This window comes from Rhinoraja longicauda, chromosome 16, assembly GCF_053455715.1.
Source record: "Rhinoraja longicauda isolate Sanriku21f chromosome 16, sRhiLon1.1, whole genome shotgun sequence".
Lineage (NCBI taxonomy): Eukaryota > Metazoa > Chordata > Chondrichthyes > Rajiformes > Arhynchobatidae > Rhinoraja > Rhinoraja longicauda.
Window position 1 is genome coordinate 37,836,382 of NC_135968.1, and position 20,897 is coordinate 37,857,278.

General features: G+C 38.5%; 1 protein-coding gene across 7 annotated transcripts in view; it reads right to left on the reverse strand.

Moving 5' to 3' along the window:
• Positions 1-20,897, reverse strand: part of ebf3a (EBF transcription factor 3a) — a 125,954-nt gene that overhangs the window by 98,720 nt on the left and 6,337 nt on the right. For 6 of the 7 annotated variants that reach the window (XM_078413642.1, XM_078413643.1, XM_078413647.1 and 3 more), the window contains 3 exons: positions 20,282-20,337; positions 17,643-17,716; positions 15,867-15,935 (listed from right to left, as the gene is read on the reverse strand). In XM_078413642.1, coding sequence (XP_078269768.1) covers positions 15,867-15,935; positions 17,643-17,716; positions 20,282-20,337 — 199 coding nt within the window. The remainder of the gene's footprint in view (positions 1-15,866; positions 15,936-17,642; positions 17,717-20,281; positions 20,338-20,897) is intronic. The other variant, XM_078413646.1, reaches the window with a different exon arrangement.

The window sequence follows — 20,897 nt, forward strand, 5'->3', positions numbered from 1 at the left end:
AAAGGATGCCTTGGATTTATAAACTACCTATTCTGGCTCGTTCAGGAAGTCCCACACTAATTACCTTGTCCTCACTCTGTACTTTCCAAGTTCATCTCCCTCTTCTGCTAAATGAATCCATGGGCCTTATTTTCATGTCAGCCTAAATGAGCAACTTCCTTTAAATACATACCTCTGCATAAACCTCCTTTCTTCTGAGAGTGGATTACTTGAATGTTATTTTCTCAGAATTAGGCCATTCGGCCCTTTAAGTCTACTCTGCCATTCAATTGTGCCTGATCTATCTCTCCCTCCCAACCCCATTTTCCTGCCTTCACCCCATAACCCCTGACACCAGGACTAATCAAGAATCTATTTATTTCTGCCTTAAAAATATCCACTGACTTGGCCTCCACAGCCTTCTGTGGCAATAAACTCCACAGATTCTTCCTCAACTCCTTCCTAAATTCTGAGCCCTTTAATTCTGAGGCTATCACCTCTAGTTCTAGATTCTCTCACTAGTGGATACATCCTCTCCGCTTCCACTCTATCCAAGCATTCAGCAAATCCTCAGCAAATACACCCTGTCACCTGGAACTCCCCAGTAGCTCCTTCTGCCAATCTTTGCCTAATTGAACACAGTCTTTGGTTCTTTATGAAGGTACAGTAGAACTTTACATCATGTAACAATCTGAAATAAATGATACCCCATATTTCTGCACATCAATGGGACATCACACTTGATGCCTAAGTGGAAAATCTTCTGTTTATTTCTCCATCATTTCTTACTTTCTAAGTCACATTATGTCATGCCTAGCTCCCTGTTTGAAAACCCTTTTTTAATACTAGAACGTATTCAGTTATTTCTGTCTCCATTGACAGGCACGAATTAAATAAAACCTTCCAATGGAATGGGTGCAAGATATTCTTCATTGCTTCAGCAAAGTAACAAACCATTTATTTCCGAGTCTCTGGAGGAAACAGTTTCCAATTAGCATATTAACCACGTTCTGCTTGGTGCCTCTTTATAAACATGGGACCATTTTTTTATTTATTTTTTGTTTTAAAAGGCATTGCAAAGAATGCTTTTTTCAAATCCTTTCTGCGGGGAAAATTTCAAAAAATCCTTAAGCCTGACAGTCCCATTGAAGGTCATGGCAAGGTTCTGTTGCTGCTTTGCACTTACACCAGGCTCTTGTCAGCTCAGTCTGGGAGTCTGCCCAGGTCCTGCAGTGCTCTAACATGGAATGGCTTCATTGTTGGAAGGATAGTGAATCACCTGCAATCAGTATGAACTTTAAATAGAAAAAGGTCATTGAAGAAGCAGTGGAATCTGGCCGGGTTGAGAATGTTGTCCTAAGGCATCCCTTCAACAACTACCACCACCTTTCTTTGCATTGAATATGACTTCAGTCATTGGGGTGTTTTACCTTTAACCCACATTGACGTCAGCTTATTTTACAGCACCGTGGAACTATGTTGGTTGAATGCTGCCTTGGCATAGTTGACAGTCACACTTGCTGCTCCTCTGGCAAACACTTCTTGGATCCATGTCTCCATTATGGATATGATAAGGTTGGCAGCCAACTGGTTCTGACAGAACGTAAACTGAGCATTGGTGCGCAGGTTTCTGTGGAACAGGTGCAACCTGATGGCACCATTAATGGCTTCATCCATCAATTCACTGATTATTGAGAAGGGGGGGGTCTAATCGTACACTAATTAGTCGGGTTAGATTTGTCTTTTTTTGTAGTAGATATCAGTGTTCCACTTTGTCAGGCAAATTGATGTCAGTGTCACAAAGCACTGGAACCGCTTGGGTGGGAGTTGCTAGATCTGATGCACACATCTTCAAATTGCAACATATTTTTTGCCAATTCTTCCCTGCACTTGGCAGTTGTCCGACTTTTAATTTCACATGAAGTGAATGGAATTGACCCGCTGCTGGCATTTAGGATGGCCGGGTCTTGGAAAGGGATAACATAGAAACTGTCTGCTCAAAGATCTTAGAATGAAAATGATTCCAAACATGCCTCTAGGATTTTCACACTTTGCTCACGCTAAGGTTTCCATCACGAGAACTTTATTGAGATGTCTGACTGTCTTCTAGCTAGTTATCTACTAGTTATCTACTTATCTACTTATCTAGCTCTTCTCATCTAGATTTGGTTGTACTGCAAAGCTTTGGTTTTAGGGTCCATTTAAGTTTGCAGTTTGCTAATTTGTTTATTATCGTAGTTTTATCTTTCTAATAGTTTCACTAGCTTGAAACCTCTTTCAAAGTGCTGCTTTGACATCTCTACACTCTGCTTTCAATTAGAATACGGTTCTAGGGTTTATGTTGATAGGGGAACTGGTGATCTGTTGAGCCACGTGGTTGCATCTTCTGTGGTACCTAACGCTTCAGCTGATATGCTTTAATACCGTGTGGACGTTCAGGTTTTGGGTTTCTATATCGATCATATTTAGCAGGATGGTAGTGCCACGTCATGCAAAGGAAGATATTTCCACCTTTAATTTGTGAGGATCGTACAGTAGTTACTCATGCTACTTGGTTGTGGACAAGTGTAAACTTGACAGATAATTTGGGATGAACATGGTCAAGTCATAGAATCATAGAGCCATGCAACTTGGACAACAAGCTCTTCAGCCCACCTTGTCCACGCCAACCAAATTAGCATATTGGGTGAGTCCCACTTGCCTTCATTTGGCTTATAGTAGCTCTCTAAACCCTTCTTATATATGTATCTGTCCAAGTATCTGCCCCCTTAAGTAAATTCATGCAAGACCACATACAGACCCAGTCCATATCCTTCAGAACTACACCAACTAAGGTCGTGATAGTAATAATAAAGTGTTCAGTGTGGACAATACAATCTTTCACAAAGAGTGAGGCAGAGAGGGAGAAGCAAGGGAGAGGTAAGATGCTGTTTATCAAAATCAGTCATTTAAATGGAAGCTATGAAACTTTATGGGATGTAGAAATGTTGCTGGGGACACCTAGAGTCATTCTCTGTTTCCCACATCATGGCATTCCCATCTCAGAGCAGGGCATCCTGCCAAAGAAATAGCACCTTATCAAGGCAGATTATGGAGGAGTCAGGATATGGGATAATAGAAATATTAGATTAGGCTACGTGATTTTTTTTCCCAAACTTTCCATGGTCTTCTCTTCTCCTGAAGTGATGTTTCATCATTACCAATAGTGCTTTCCAATAGTATGTCAACTGCACGGCCTACAGGTTTCTAGCCAAACTCAGGGTACATTATGTTTTAATTAAATTGTCTGTATTTCTTTTACACATTAGTCAGAATGGACAGAGCCTCTCTTTCCTTAACACGTTAGTGAATCATTTGGATTGGACAACCTGAAAATTTACGGTAATTTTATCTGATACTATCCGACAAATTAACAGCTTTGCTGATTTCAATCTCAGCTAGCTGTGGTGGTATCTGAACCCTCAGAGTTTGTAAGTCGGTTGCTAGTTTATTATTTTGAATACTGTTTGACTCTGCCTCATCTGTTAAGAATGTACAACGCTGCTCACAAAAAAAAATGTATTTTAATCCATAGCTCTAGTTTACACTTTTTGCATTCTGGTGTTTTTAATGTTATTATTGAAGTTCAAGAAAGCCAATGTTATAATGCAACGAGTTCATAGGGAAAAGAATAGATTAATTTTGATTATATGTTTAATCAACGAGTAAATCGCAAGGAGTATGATCCCATACAGGCATTCTTTAGCCTGAGGAGTAGATTTGTTAGGCTCAGCTTGCTGCTAAAAAAGCAAACGATAGCTTTTACACAAATAACCATAACCACAGAGGTTTTATATTGTCAGGCTGCTCTTCATTATGGACATGCCTGACCTCATAGTCCCAGTTGGATGGGATTCTAGTGGCTTTCCACAGACAAACAAACATCAAGTACTTACAGGGAACAGCCTTGTTGAAATGATTCCTCAATCAACATTACAGAGAGCAAATTGGGCTTATTCTATCCAAAATAAAATTAGTAACAGCCTGCATATGCAGCATAAGTTGAAAAGGCCTGACTTGTAAACATTATATTTTAAAAGCGTCTTCACACAATTGACATCTCAAGGGAGATTTTGTGGGGAGCGGTTTGATCATTATTTAACTGTAAACTTCTGAATGTTAACATTGGATAATCTCTATCAGATGTTTTCAACCTCTTCCAATACTTACAAACAGTAGATGAAGCCCAGATGGTTGCCAAAAGTAGCCAGGAAGGACTGGAAAAGTTCACTCAATCAAACACGAGCATTCATTGCGTGGGATAATTTATCTAAAATTTTCTAACTCATTTTTGTTCATGACTGATTGCTTTTTTTAAAAAAACTCCGTACAGTGGTGTCAGTGAGTTTTAATTGTTCAAATTGAATACAATGAAAAGATTAGAATCACAGAATGTATTTTCTGTGAAGTTCTCAAAAACGCCAAATGGAGGATGTGTTTTTCCTCACTTAAAGGTGAAAAGAATGTCAAGTTAGGCCATAGATACCACGTCTATTGCAGCTTCACAGAGAAACCATGGAGCAGCGTCAGAGAAGGGTGGCACAGTGGTGTAGCAGTAGAGTTGCTGTCTCACAGCGCCAGAGACCCAGGTTCGATCCTGAATACGGGTGCTGTCTGTGTGGATTTTATTCACAAAATGTTGGAGTAACTCAGCAGGTCAGGCAGCATCTCGGGAGAGAAGGAATGGGTGACGTTTCGGGTCGAGACCCTTCTTCATAACTAGGGTAGTCAGACTGAAGAAGGGTCTCGACCCGAAACGTCACCCATTCCTTCTCTCCCGAGATGCTGCCTGACCTGCTGAGTTACTCCAGCATTTTGTGAATAAAAACCTTCGATTTGTACCAGCAACTGCAGTTATCTTCTTATACTACTTGCTGTCTGTGTGGAGTTTGTACGTTCTCCTCATGACCTGCATGGGTTTTCTCCGAGATCTTCGATTTCCTCCCAAAGGCATACAGTGTTTGTAAGTTCATTGGATTGGTATAAATGTAAATTGTCCCAAGTGTGTGCAGGATAGTGTGCGGGGATCGCTGGCCGGCACGGACTCAGTGGGCCGAAGGGCCTGTTTACGCGCTGTATCTCTAAACTAAACTGAACTAAAACTGCAAATAAATTCCTACCCTAACATCTGAGAAGATCAAGTAAAAGATAAAATACTTTTAAAATTTAAATAAAGTCTAAATTGGTGACAATATACTAATGTAAAATATGTTAAAATAACTGGGGTAGTCAAAACAGAAATAGAGGTGCCAATGTTAACCCAAACAAAAGTAAACTGTTCTGTTGCTGCTAGACCAAAGAGTTACAACATACTTTTGTTAATATTTACCACTATTTCTCCTTTATCCCATTCAATACATGGTAGATGCACAGTACTCTTTCATTCTAACTATTGGACTTACTGCTGGACAAGCACCAGAGTGTTTTTATTGTTAATCAATACCAATCAATTCTGAGCCTTGATGTTAAATAGGGATCAATACAACTGTGCTGCAGATGAGATCTGATTTCAATTGGCAAAGAAACCTGCAGCAGTTTTTAATCATAAAGTGAATCAGGACATGGGAACATAAGTCAGATGAATTAATATAGACCATCCAGGACCTTTCCTGCCACTGAGGCAGCACAAGGAAATCTCTGCCATATTTCATTATCACTGTTAGTCAAATCGGATTCAGGGTTTCTGAGAGTTTTCCGTTCAGAAGCTGAGCCCGTGTTAACTGCAAAGGTACACCTAACACCACATAGTGAAAATGCCGCGATACTGCACTTCAGTGAAGAAGGAACAATTTCAAGAGTGTTTTTTATATATGCTCCATGAATCTCCTTCTATATGATTAAGATCCATAAAAATTCAATAGCTGCTCTTCAGCAATTCACATTTTTGTGCCTGGTGAAATATTCTAACAATTTCATTATCTTTGCAGGTGTATCCTCAGAGCAGAAAAAGGTTATTATTCTCTCCGAAATACTATGGAACATGTAGGAAAATGCCAAGAGCATTGGTCTTTTAAAACCTGTTTTCTTTTCCATTGACAATACTGCCAGATAAAGATTAAAATATATTCCAATTGACATTTGCACAATAAGATGTATTTCTGAGCAGAGAGACTTCTAACAAAAGTGCTCAATGATTTCTTCACCCCTCTGTGAAGATAACTGGACCACACCTGGCTTAAGTTTGTCTTTTCCAAATCTTTCTGATAACCATCGTCTGAAAGATAACTCCTGGGTACCTAAAATGATTGCTGCAGCTTAATCCTATGTATCATTCTGTACAGTTTAAAGCTTTTAAAGAGAAACGACCAGAAGGAGGAGTGTGATTGATCAGAAAGCCCCGTAAATCGTGAGGTTTCTGTACAGTCCTCTGGCCTCCACCGTTATGTTTCCATCTATGATGATAAATTAGCATTAGATGGAACCTAATGAGTTTACTAAACATTTGGGATTTGTGCTAATAAACTGGCTGGCTGTGAACTAGCAGAAAGAATGAGCAATCCCTGAGCACCCTCTTATCTCTGTAACATGACAGTTAAACCACGCTTCCAATCTGTGATCAATTCATCATCCTAGCACCATTGTACATTCTTCACAAAAAGATAATTACTGGTTCCCTGGATCAGAACACTCATATTTTCTTGGAATTGCAGGTCTTGATAGCAAGTACTGTCACCACTTTCCTTCCCCTTCCTCTATGACTCTATTTATGATCATTATTTTCACCTAAACAAGCCTTTTTCCTCAACTTGACCAGTAAATTCCGCGGCGACAGGTAAGGAACAGTAAAAACAAATTTTCTCTATGGAGAGCTTTTACATTCAATTGATGATGCTGACAGGCCTTTTTTTTAACTACATTGGCACACGATTCAACTGTGCAGCACAGATACCAACACATCAAACTGTAGATAACTGTCCAACAGATCAGTCCTTGGGAATAATAATGCAATGAACACAGGTAACAGGTTTGTTTCTAATTTATAACGAACAATGGTATATTTTAAGTGGTCTTTTTGGACCTCAAGCTATAACAAATGACTATGTTCAACATAAACTAATTTAAGACTCAAAGTTCAAAGGCACATATTTCCATAATGAGACTGTACATCTCAACATTTTTCACACACATCCCCTGTACAATTATTACCAATTGGACAATTCTGTTCTGGTTACAGGCTGACCTGAAACACACACGATTAATTACTATCACATCATACCACAAAGTCACTGCAAATTAGCTACTTCTGCTCTTAATGAATGAGAATAAAATATGTTTTGAAATACCGTTTATTTCATAGGAGAGGCATGGAAGTTCTGGAACATAAAAGTGATCGAAGCAATTATAATGAATTCTCAGGGAAAATGAGTAGTAGTAGTTTACTTTGATGCCACACTTGAAAGATGAAAAATTATTTCTAAAATGGGATTTAGCTAAAAAATCTGTTGTGTATCATTAAACAGCTATGTCAGGTTAATTTTAAATAGTTTAGTGATAAAAGTCTTTAGATTCATAACTGTGCTCCATTTAACTTACTGAAGTTGTGTCCTTTTATGTTTTCTATGAACTGATTTTTAAAGTAGATATAGAATGTCTAATTTAATAAATGATCAGTATTATTTCAGCAGGGCTTTCTGTTGTATTCATTTCACCTTCTTTGGGACCTTCTCCTGGCCATGGACCAGTGCACAAATCTTGGAGGTAACAGATGAATTCTGGCCACCACATAGATCGGTGTTCTCTGACCTCAAACAGCAGGACCCAGCAGCACGTCCAATCCTATCTACAGAATATTTCCTTACCCAATCTTTCTAGTGTCACAGTACAAATTGCTATGTTCTGAAAATGGAAATAGATGTGGGAGGCACTGAATGCCACCACTTCCAATAAGCAAATATTGAGGGAGAGCTGACATAAGAGATCCTACTGAGGGACTACAACATTCGAGCACATTGACCTGATTTACAAACCTTTTCTAATTTGAAACAAATGTTGTGGGTGTGAATCTGCGGAAAGTCTTGTATTAGCTACCCTTGTGTGTAAATGTGTACTATCAGAGCCACTGGATTTATTTAATGCTTTTCTTGTCATATTACACATGGAAAACAAATGTTATTCAATAGGAGCAATTAAAATAGAATTCATCTTATGGTTTCCAACAGATAGTGCCTATGTGGTGACAACAATGGACAATATTTAAAAAGTCAGTCTTTCATTCCGAATACTTGCAAAAACTGTTCCACTGTTTAAAGAGCAATTAATGTTTTAGAATGGCAAGGCTCTTTGAAATTGTTACATTTTATTCCCTACATAATAACTGGAATATATAATTTAAAGTGAAGCATGAGTGAAAGTCAAAAACAAAAATTCAAAACAGATCTGAAATATCCCAAAATTACATTTAACACGTCTCAATGTAGGAATTGAACTGTGAAAACTTTTTTTTAAATTTGGACATTTTTAAGATTTTTCCCATTAAGGATATTCCTCACTGATATGCTGTTTGCATACTTTAGTCACTAACTATGCTGACTTTTACATAGACCCCTGGTCCTCATAAAGCCAATCAAAAGAGGCAAAATGAAATCATTGACATAGACAAATAAACACGGCATCTCCCAACATTAGGTCACTAATGTGACTTCCAAAAACACATGGTGTGTATTTCTATGTTCGACTGCGATGTGTATAAAAGTTAAATTGTAGTGATAGATCTGTCACAGATAAGTTTGTTGAAAAATCACTTTATCCGTGGTAAGATGTTGCAGGCATAACTATAGGGAAAATTAAAACAACCATAAATTAAATTAAGTTTTCTTTCCAGACTGATTTATAATATATAAAAGATGGGCATTTTTCTAATAAAATAGTAATTGATTCTCAAGTCCTACCGACAGTATGTTTCCTACTTTGGCTCTAAGCCTGCATTAAATATATTAATATTTATCAAAACCATCAAACTTCATATAAAATGGTTTGATGAAACCATACCTCATTCGGCATTATTCCCTCTTTGTCCTGCCAGATGGGTAAAAGTAACGGTTACAGCTCCATTCAAGAAAAAGCTGATAATGTAATTTGGGCTGGATAAGAATAAATAGCTAGCTAGCCGGGGGTATACACACCACAGAAGGGCTACGTAAACTTGTAGAGGAAATCCTAATCAAATTTTGGTTGGCAAAGTGCATACCTGACAGTCTACACAATACCAAAACCAATTCAATTTTACTGGTTGTTATTCTGAAAGAATGGGTGCCCACGTCAGCCCATTGTGCTTTAATAGCCCTACTCCAACTGTTAGGGCCTTTTGTCGCCTGCCTAAATTAAGCCTTCTGTGCGGTCACAAGTCCTCGAAGCAGAGCTAGGGTCAATGTGCAAAGTGCCAGCAGTGCATTCAGTACTAAAAAAGGGGAGTGTTCGCCTTGTATACACAACCAAATTAAGTTCTTTTACTGCACATATGTCACAGTCAGATGAACCACGTCTGAGCCGAACAATTTGCTTTTCAATAAGTTTTTTTTCCCGGGCGCAGATTAATTGTTGCTTACACTTCACTCTCAAACTTATGCCCCTTTTCAAGTAAACTTTTGTTCCGAGGAGATTAGATTTATTAAATAAAGAAGTGTGTGTAAGTAATGTTTGGGGGGGGGGGTTTAACTCCAGCATGCTGTAATTTTAGTTTGTCCGTTATTGAACCCTGAGACTTTTCAGTAGATCCAGTTGTAGTAACTGACACCCCAGCCCCCACTGCTTTATTTCAATCAAAATAGGCTCTTTCAGCTACAGCAGGGAGAGCTGTCTCGGCAAATGAACTGCTCTTTCTCACCAGATGTGTAACCGTGTTTCGTCTTTCACCAGCGACAAGCTGGAGCCAGCTTCTTCCGTTAGCTGGGCCCACTCTACATGTCTTACAACAACACAAATGTAAAGCCTTTCCTTTGCACATATGTTCAACTCATTTCCCAATGAATTTACTATTTGAGAAACACAACATGGGCTCTAGCAAGCCAGCCAGCTGTTCCGCATTACTGCATTTATCATTCGGAATAAAAAGATAACAGTTGATTTTAGTTTAGTTTACTTCTGCGCTATGCTAAATTGCAATCAAACCTCGTTAAAACAAACGATTATATCAAACTCCCTTATTTAGGTAACCTGTTTCTCCCATTTGGCCCGGCTAAATTTACTAAAGAGGTTCAAATCTCAATAACAAAAAATCTTAATAGGCAGGATTCTTTTGTAGATATTAGCGAATATTATCAACGAATTTGATTACGTGTTAATTCCAATAAAATGTGTTTTGGGGTACACAAAGCAATCATTTGAGTATATGTTTCAGTGATACACTTTGCACAAAGCGTAAAGAAAATAAGTTAAAACAATTTTAAAAAAAAAGAGTTCTATGTTCCAACCCACATCCATTACATATTGACTGATAGATCAGCCACAATAAGTGTTTTTTTGTTTATTTTCTCTTCTCTGTAATCTGTGGATGGTCTGCCAAGTACAGGTTAAGCTCCCTGAGATTTCACTTCCTGTAGTTTTGTCTGTCAATCTTGCTCTGGCTTCTACTGTGGAAACCTCCTTCGCTGAAGCTAAGAATTTCCATCTGTAATTCACGACACCGCTTTCCTCTGCCACACACGGCCCTCCCCCCGCACCACCCCCTCTCCACCCACGCCACCAACATCAATTCTTGTTTTCTTACAAATGATTACGATTTTGTGGAAATAAACGATGTGTATCATTACGTCATTTTTGGCTACATAACAAGCGTTCTGAACGGGTTTTGGGATTTAATAAAGTTTGTTTTTAAAACTTTGTTCAAACTGCTCCATTTCCACTTTCATGGTTTATTCTCACTTAAGTTTATGGAAAGCAATCTTGTTCATTTGCTGATAAAAATCATCCATTCCTCTAACACTGGAAAAACAGTGTTCTGATTTTGGTAGACTTTTCCCATAAACTAACGCAATTTATCAAAGGCTTCCAAACAAAATTACAGGCTGTGGCACTATCTCTCCTTTTCAACTGATAAGCCCGCAACAGAAGCACAGAATGGTTTTTTATCAGGTTCCTCATGTTGTATAGTTTTGATAGCTTGCCTTGTCTCCCTTTCCCTTACTGTTACTCTCATTCTCTCCCACGTGTTCTTCTCAGTACCTCTTTGTATATAAGCATCCTCTTTATTCCTCTTTAATTTTGCATTGTTGCCTTCTTCCTAGGCTTCCTCCTCGTCTCCACCCCTCCCTACTGCAGTGCCTTACCCAATCCATAGCCCTAATCCCCACCCCACCCCAACACAGCCCCGGCACACTGTCTCTGTTCCTTACGTTTCCACTTTAGTCACTGGTTTATATTTAGTATTGAAGACTGAATGAGCACAGCACTTCTCAAAATTGTTTTGTTTTTCCTCTATAGCGCAAGAGATGTGAGATGGCCATAAATAATGCAGAAATGTTCACACCTGTGTACTTGTATGGAGACTGCACTTGTAGTTTCTCCTGACCTGAAATGTATTTTCTACTGCCATGCTCATTAATCTGAAATATACTGTATCCTTGAAATCTGTGCAGAAACACCAGGGGAAGAGAGAAATAAGTGTACACGCGGAAGACTTTCCAGTCTATTTGGTACAAGGGAGATGGAAAATCAAATTGACGCAAAGCAAAAAAAGCTGAGAAAATATCCGCCCTATCTTTTGGCATTGGCACGCTAATGTACACTAGTAAATGAAGAGGAAAACTTAACACCAAACTGTGTGTTGCTCTAATTACATTATGCAGATGTAATGACAACATGCCATTCAAAGAAGGGTTCCATATAATCTCTGAACATACAGTGGAAACCACCAACAATCACAGCTTTGCATTAATTGTCCAAACACTGTAGCCTACTAAGTGCTAGATAACAAAACAATGTTTAATTTAAAATTATTAAAATTTGAAAATCCTGCTTGTCATTCATTCCCAGGCTCAGCCAAAACATAAATGGCATTCAAGAAGACAATGAATTAAATTTTGTTTAATGTCCCTTTCCACAAATTCTAATTTACATTGCATTTTTAACAAAATCGTTGACCTTATAAATGCTGGCATTTGTACAGCTTCAACAGTGTAGGGTTTAATCATGCTTTTTCAAAGCCATAAGGGAAACTGTTTTAACTGCTGGTTGGATATGGACTAGGAACAAAAACACTGGGATTGGTCAACTGTTTATTCTCAATGCTTCCGAAAACAGCCTGACAAGAAGATGTAAAGGTCTGGGGAATAACCCATCACTGTTCCTAGGGTCTAGTAATAATCATACATAATCGTTTGGAAATATAGCTAATAAGAAATATAATGAATGTTAAGCAAAATCGGCATTAGGCACAAATTACATGATATTAATAGTTGAACAGGTGCAGAAAGGCGCTTTAAATGAGGTAAATGAATAAAATGTCCCTGAGCACAACTGTGAGCACTGACAAAAAGTCAATCACATGAATTATTCAACAACTGAAGCTGCCAGCAAAGGTCAGCTTTCTTTGACCTTTGTGACAGGAAGTGAAAGGAACCAATGTTGACTAAGAAAACTGAAAATCAGTCTTTGGCTACTATGCTACCATCACTTAAAAACTTAAAATAGGTCTCAGGTAACGGTTGTTATTGAACCAAAACATTTGATCCCGCACGTGTATAATGACATACCCAGAAAAGTATTTCTCACCAATCGCATTCATTGATATTGACCATTGCAAAATAATGAAAAAATCATGAATTCACATTGTTTCAGAACCATTAAAAATCATACAGCTCCAAAGGCCACAGAAAATATTTTAGAAACCAGCAGGCTTGAAATTCAGTAACAGCTGTTAAACCTGACTAAACTTTTCACTAAACTAAAGCCATTCCAATCGCTCCAAGAGAGAGAAAATGGGATAAACAGATGTCTGGCTGCTGTACAGGAAAATAGGACACACTTGGAATGATAAGTCTCCTGAACTGTACAGAAATGCCAGCTCTACAGGGGATGCCAGTTATACTAGTAAAGATGCCAACTTGCTATTTGACTGCACGGGTGCCACTGGGAACATTCTGCTGTGTGTGCTATCTGTAATGTATCGTGAACCCATTTAATGTATCCCAGCACAGCCACCACAGCTCTCACTCGAGCGTTGCTGTGCTGTGTTGTGATTGTAATATAATCCTGCCTCCTCTTGTTTTCCTCAACAATCAGTCTTTTCAATTTTCAACAGTTGGACATTGCATCCATTTACATTGAGCCCACACGGGGAAGGAAAAGGCAAGAGGATGTACCTTTCCAGGAATTTCCGCAGTTTGCAATAAAACACGCTACACTAGCACGGAAGAATTATTTTAGCACAGATTATGTTCTAATTTAAACAGCATTCACAGTATCCTGTAATCATTTAAGACCATCAGAATGTATCGGAGAAATAGGATTTATCTCTTTAGATTTGTGTGATATGGACAATGGGTGTTCCTAATAAGAAACATCTGTGTTTTTTTTGTTTTCCCAGAAAACATTATTTTACTATGAAAATGATATTCTCATCCTGCCCAGCAATACAACAGAGAGTAAATGTTCATTCTTCTCCCCTCCCCATCCCCACCAGCATCATCACCCCACCACTCCGTCTCCCCAAAAACCCTGCTCCCCTTGAATACAGTTAACTCAAAAGATTTTCCTCGAAACAGTTTATTTGCAGTAAGCTGCTTTTTTTTTCCACCTAACGATGGACAATGGCTTTGATTTACGGAACGCTGCCTGGACCTGAGCTGGAACAAATGTGTGGTCATAGATCTCAATTCAAGATTGAATTATTGGTTCATATCCTAAGGACAAATATGCCTTATCTGTTCAGAACCTGCTAAATGTGTCCGAGGGCAAAAAGGAACTGGTAGAGCGTGCTCTCTGTGATTCCTTTTGGAACCAACTAGCCAAGTGATGAGATTGCTCAACAGGGGACTCTAAGCCACACAACAAAACAGGGGAAAAAACTCTGCAAATACAGATTCTCACTTCAACTTTGTTTTAATGTCTGTGAAGACTTGGAGCCATTTCTCCATGCAGGTCTAGATGTTTATACATTAACTTTCATGCTTTTCCAATACACGTCAAATATTAACTTTTCTACCTTTCCATATAACTATTCATTCTTGTTTCTTAGATTTCTACATGGGAACCGAGCTTCACATGTGTAGCGAAAGTATATAATTTTTCTTAACAGTGCATGGCAGATGGCACAACATTAAGTTCATTAGATATTCCTACATTTAAAATAGTTAAAAATATTTCAGATAAATTTAGGATACATAGCAGACTTTTTTCGATACATAACATAGTTTCAGCATTTGCACTGGTTATGCTATAAACTGTACATTCATATTCTTAAAACATTAATATGTTTTACCATGCTTCTGTTAGTCCAACTAAACATAACTATTTCATGAAGAAATATATGAAGATGTTAAAAGGGGGAAGTTTACATAGTCATCAATGTTTTCAATTGAGGGTGTATGTTTGAAAATTATTGGTTTACAAAAAATTTCAAATAAAATTATCTAATTATATTGGAGGAAATACCCTGAAAATCCCTCTAAACTGAATAAAGTAATATATTGTTTGTATTATTTACTGCATAAATTTGAATCCATTGTATTAGAATCACTATTTCATCTTTCTCTGCTATAAAGCAGATTTTTTCCACATAAATCTTACCACAGGTTATAATGCCATCACTATTGATAACGCAATAAATGTGCAATATTAATGTGTCTTTAAATTACATCATAATATCAGTTCAATACAGATGTTCAATAGCCACTCTAATGAAATAGCGTAATAACCCGAGTCATAAATGCAAAATCATTTTATAACTTATGCCAGACAAAAGCAATGAAGAAGGCCGATAAGAAAATAAGTTGTGCATTTATTTTTAATATTCACCTAATAAAGTAAAAATTGTAGCGTATTATAATTGCACTCTTTACGCAGAAATTCTACTTTGAGTCCATTAGAACAGAAACACTAAAGACAAATATAATTGTATTGATTTTTTAACACCAAGTTCTTCAAACTGTTGAACCTGCCTTCAATTGCCCTGACACAATCCCAGAGTGATGGCAACAACTGCTCTGCCCTATTTGATTACTAATAAGAAAGATGTCCCTCCTGTCAGATAGCTAACATTCTCCACTAAGCAAACAGCTATTCCAGCTAATCAAACATTGGCGCTGCTCTCCACTGGTGGTGCATATTTTGTCAGGCTTAACTTAGGGTCTTTCCTGGTTTAATTTTCAGACATTGAAACCAAAGTTCATGATCAGAAGATACGTCAGTAATGAAAGTGGCTGAAGCCCTAGCTTTGTTCAAAATCTGCTGAAGAGTTGAGCTATCATACCTGCACTTTGGCAGTAACTTTCAACATGTGACTGCAGCTATGTTATAATACAAATTTAATGTCACAAGCCTTTCAGCAAAGGTATGTTTCATTCTAATGAAAGAGGCCAATTCGTAGCTATTAAACAAATGGCAACTAAGTGGAACACAAAATACTTGGGAGTTACTAAAGAAACAGATTATAGCGCATATCTACATTTAAAGCCAAAAACTCTCTAGGCATAAAATACTCTTCACAGTGAACATGGTGGCAGATGAAACTGCTTCCCTTGACAACTTACAAGCAATTACTGATTCCCCACAGAGTGAGCCACCAGGTTTCCAAGTCAACCCACCTGTGCATGGTAACACAAAAGGACAACAAATGGAACAATACAGAGAATGAACTGAATGCAAGACTGAGGGTAATGGGCATCAAAGAATAAATATTAATACATTCATACCTGTCAATAATCACAGGATCTGAGGGAGTTTCATTTCTGTTGCCGCAACTTTTTTTGTCACAACACCGGCTGCAAGTAAAAGAAATAGCCATAAGTATGTTTTAAATAAATGATTATATTCCTTCCCCCCCCCCCCTGCCCCCCCCCCCCTTTCCCCTTCCTCAACATAAACTTTGATATAATCATGGCCAGTGAGCAAGCACCATAATGGGAATGTTAAAAGATTGCAAAACAACATGTTGTGGTGTCTGTCTTTACGTTGATCTCAGAAAAGAAAGAGGCAGGAGGCTGGGGAATAGGTTTTCACAGCTTCCGCTTTTGTTTACCTCTAATTGTCAAGCTGTTATTTCTGGAGAAGATGCAAGATGCCACCTTCAACCAATATTTCTGTGGGGCATTTATTAATTAGAACCATAACAGTCTGTATGCCCCCTTTCGCGATTTTATTTTATTGAATAAAAAAAAATCCTTCATTAAATATATGTTTCAGCATTGTAATTGAGATTAGAATATGGCAAATATAATACATGATTATATCTTTAAAAATCATAGTTGTATAATGGTTACATGTCTAAATTGGCTAAATTAACACCATATGGTAGGCAAAGTATATAAAGCCTTTTAAATCTGACAGCTAAAGTGATTAAAGAAAGTCTACAGTCTTCCACTTACAGCTTAAATCACATCTGTGCTCTCTTCTATGTTAATTGCGGGACATGCAGTGGTAGATAATAAAGAAATTTCACTTTATTGGTTGTAATTTATACTTATTACCCAGTATAGGGAAAACTCTGCTTTTGTGCATTAGGACTGTTACAGTATGTTTTAAGTGAAATGGCATTAAGCATTAAGCATAATAGCTAGGAATAGTATGCCCCTTAGAGTATGTTACCTGCTACTGTAGGCTGAAATCCTGGCTGCACTTCCTGAACAGCCCTGCTCTAACAAGCAACTATATTTCACATTCAATACATACAAAATCAATGACGCATTTTTTTTTATTTCCCTAGCAGTGTGAAACTCTTAGGGCAGTTAGGGGGAGAAAAAAAAAACAGGTGGGAAATTGCTCTTCTGACACGAATCCTGGTTATGTGTCTGCAATCTAAGAACAGGATGAACAATGCATCTCCGCTCTGGAGAAAAGGTTAACTGACAGTATCAAAATCAATTCTCACATACATGAGCTCAATAAGTACAAAGAGTTTCTTTTTTTTTTTATCAATAACAGATTATGGTTTATCTGTGGCTCAACCTGGTAAAGAAGAGACCAGTAAAATGACTGAATGATCAGTGGCTCCTATAGAAGAACCGTTCTAGTGTGTATAAACTACCGACCTGTTTTTGGTTCTTCTCTTAAAAGTGTATTGCAATTGCAGGAGTAACATATGAATCCGACGCAGTGAACAGCGCTGTCAGATGTAACTTCCCCGTGTTCAAGGCCTACGCAATTAACAAGAGTTCCAACTACGGCAATAAAGCATATCTCACATAACTTTTGTTTAAAAACGTAAGCGCCTCTTTCCATTTCTATGGGTGGGAAGGTGGGGGGGTGCTGTATTGAGCACCAAAGAGCGTTTTATTTCAATTGCTGGGCATGCAAAAACAAAATACTGTGCCACGTTAAGCTCACATGTGTTAAAATGTTTCCGTCCTTAGTAACAAAGTGGGTAGTTTTGCCTTCCGTGCCTTGCGCACTGAAACTGTACAAAGGAGAATGCATCTGACATAACTTTTTTACACTGACCAAATGCACCTTGTACCCCACATGTAGCTTACCTGCACATAATTTCGTGTGTAAGTAGGACTCTGCACATTTCGGGATTTTTGTCTTGGCCTTCGTATATAATCGGCTAAAACAATTATCCAGAGAAACAAACAATCAGCGTTTTGACATTGAAAAGTTGACGCGAACAATGACCGGATATCGCTAAACCTGGCAACCCCAAAAAAAAACGCTACTCATTTTTAATAAAGAAACACAATAGTTTTCGGATCACTTTAAACGATTTCTCCCTAGGTGTGCATTAAGCCAATGTATACATATTTAGAAAAGACATTAAAAACAGAGTGGGGGAAAAAAAACCCAAAGTGAAAATTCTGGCGGCCCGTAACTCTGAATCTAATGGTCACGTTTAAATCAGTTCGAACCTTTCCTTTAACAAGGTGAGGAGCGCTTGTCATTCCCAGGTATTAATTACATGTCATGTTGAATTTTGATCGTGCATTTTATGAGGAGGGTGAAGATAGGACTGGGCATCAGCTCCACAAAAAAACCCCAACGCAAATTGGTAAATACTACATTTGACTCGCACCAACCCCCACAGTTTGGGGAAGGTTAGCGGTGCCGTGATTTATTTCGTGAGGCGGCGAACCAAGTTTTGGAGTAAAACGCAACGTTGCGTCTTAGTTTGTCGTTTCACCTTCCCTCCCACCATCATCCCCACCCCACAAAAATAAAAAAAGATCCCGCTATTTATTTATTTTTGTGCGATTTGCGTCTGTGGAGTGAATCTGGTATTTATTTTTCAATTACACACGATGATTTTTTTCTCTAAAAAGACAGTCTGTGGGTACGGTTGAGTAATTATTGAGCATTCGTTCTAACAGCAGCCAGATGGTGGGGAGTTCTAGGTGTGTTCGCCTTCTCCTAGCTCGTCTTTCAGTGAGTCTTCTCCAGCGAGCAGTGGGTACAAACGCACAAACGCACCACGCTCCTTTACAACTCAGCTAAGCGCATCGGATCTCAGTTCCAAGCTGCCTCTACCCTTATTATTCAACTAACGAGACCCGCTTTGCTCGCATTATAACGAGCTGCACCTCCCCACTCCAGATGCTTATTTTCTGATTGTTGTCACTGAAATCAAACATGACTAAGTTGGGAATGGCATTGTTCATCCCTCCCAATCGCCCATTCCTGCGCGCTTTTTTTTTTGTTTGGTTCCGCGTTTCTCTTGTTTCCCATTTTGCTGCAGAAATCCTAATCAGTAAATTAGTTGTTCCGCGCCGTTGACTCTTTGATCGGTTACGTTGCTGTTTTCCATCAATCAAGTGAGATTAACGTTTTTACAAAGCCCCGTTTGCATCATTAAAATAGTAAGACGCGTGGCCCCGGAGAGTACATATCTCTTAAAATAACAGTTCCTTCATACCCAGGTATTTAGAAGGAGGGTATACATCCTCCTAATTAGGCTACCATGGTCACTGCAAACGTTTACCTTTCAGATAAAATGGCAATAAAGTCATGTTGTCACCTCTCAAAAAAACACAGAGGAGCGGCAAGGAGGTTTCTGACCTATTGGAATAACTGTGGCAAGTGGGAAATAGCGCAGAGGTTCCCATGATCAATGTCAATCCCGTGGCAGACTCAGGTCTTTAATTCCAAAACAAGACATCTATGGGTCATCATTGGATCTGTGCGGGCAATGTTAACACTGTCCCTTGTTTCCCCAACTCGGAATATCGCTGCGTGATCACAAACTTAATTAGGAAATTTGAATGACGAGGAAGACATCTGATTCCATGAGATGAATGTAGGGCACGTAACGAGTATCTCTGTCCCAATAATGCAAAACTAAACAAGCAAACATAACGGTTTTCAACGGATGGAGGAGTAGGCATTCGAGCAATTTCTTGAATGATGTTCTTTATTTATTTATGATGCCTTTACGACAATTACATTGCAATGCAATGTAAAACAGAGTGTATTGGGGGGGAAGATGGTGAAATGTTTGGCGACTTTCATTAGAAATGTAAACGTGCCGACTCCCGTGGCTAATTACTGTGCAGCACTTTTGATCAACCGCACTTATCATCTTTGAAGTTGCAGAAGACAGGCTAAATAATTTAATAAGCAACCGCCTGTAATTATGTTATTTACAAGGTATGACAGACAGATGATAAAGAAATACAGCTGATCTCAGGGAATGGACTGTTTCGTGACCCCTGGCGCACCCACTCAAAGCTGCAGCTTCTGGGCAGGGGGAAAAAATAACGTGGAGCTGAATTATGGAGAATGGGCTGAGAGGTGAATTGGAACTAGGAGAGAACAAGCTGACTTTTCACCTGAGCGCATTTAACTCCGCAGACAAATAGGGACGCCAACTTATTGTTCATCCAGCTCTACAATAACCAAATCACGCCTTTCTTTACAAAAGTGCAAATTTAACACGGGATTTTTTTTTGAGGCACACGTGCATAGTAAAACTTAACTGAAGCCAAACAAATTGTGTTTGATTCCATGACAGGCAATTCATTTTAAAATACTACAACTTGCAAAACAAAAGCAAAAGTGTCGCTTTCCTACCCATTCATGTGAAATCGTGTGCATTGTTCGGCTCCGAAGTTAAAGGAGTTAAGCGTCCGGGAACATTACAGGGCAAAACATCAAAAGTTTTTTTTTCCCCCGACTATCTCACCTGTTTGGTCATAGAATCGATGAGCCTGACGTAGATATCTTGTTCTGTTCGCACCCCTAGAAATAAAGTAGTATCAAATCTTACGGCATTTAAAAAAAGGATGAGATGTGCGTTCTCAATGAATGACTACCGTCTCAAGATCTAGGTCATTCAAACACAGAAAGGCAAGTTTGCATCGCTTTGTTAAAGGGCACTGTTAATTTGGCAAAATGTGGAAGCTGGTGTCCTTGTAATGAATGCAATAAAATGAGCTGATAGGCGATAAAACGCGAATAAAATATTCGTCAGAGAAATATAAACTGTATCCCAGGAAATTCATGAATTTCTTACACTTATTGTAAATTTTCTGTTTAGTTGAAATGTGCAATTTGCAGTGCTGTGGAGCGTGGAGCGCTGGTCTTTTGCGGGCCCAATGTTGTCCCATACTTTGTCTATTTTCCTTTTGGACAAGTATTCCATTACACCCAAATGGTGATAACTAATGTCACGGATATACTTAATGTTTTGTTAATGATACTCAAATCTGGAGCCCATGGAAATGGCAAGCCCTGTCTAAATCTTGTAGGGCTACAATTTTACTCTAAAGCTTTGTTTTACTGCCTGCGTTTAATTGTTA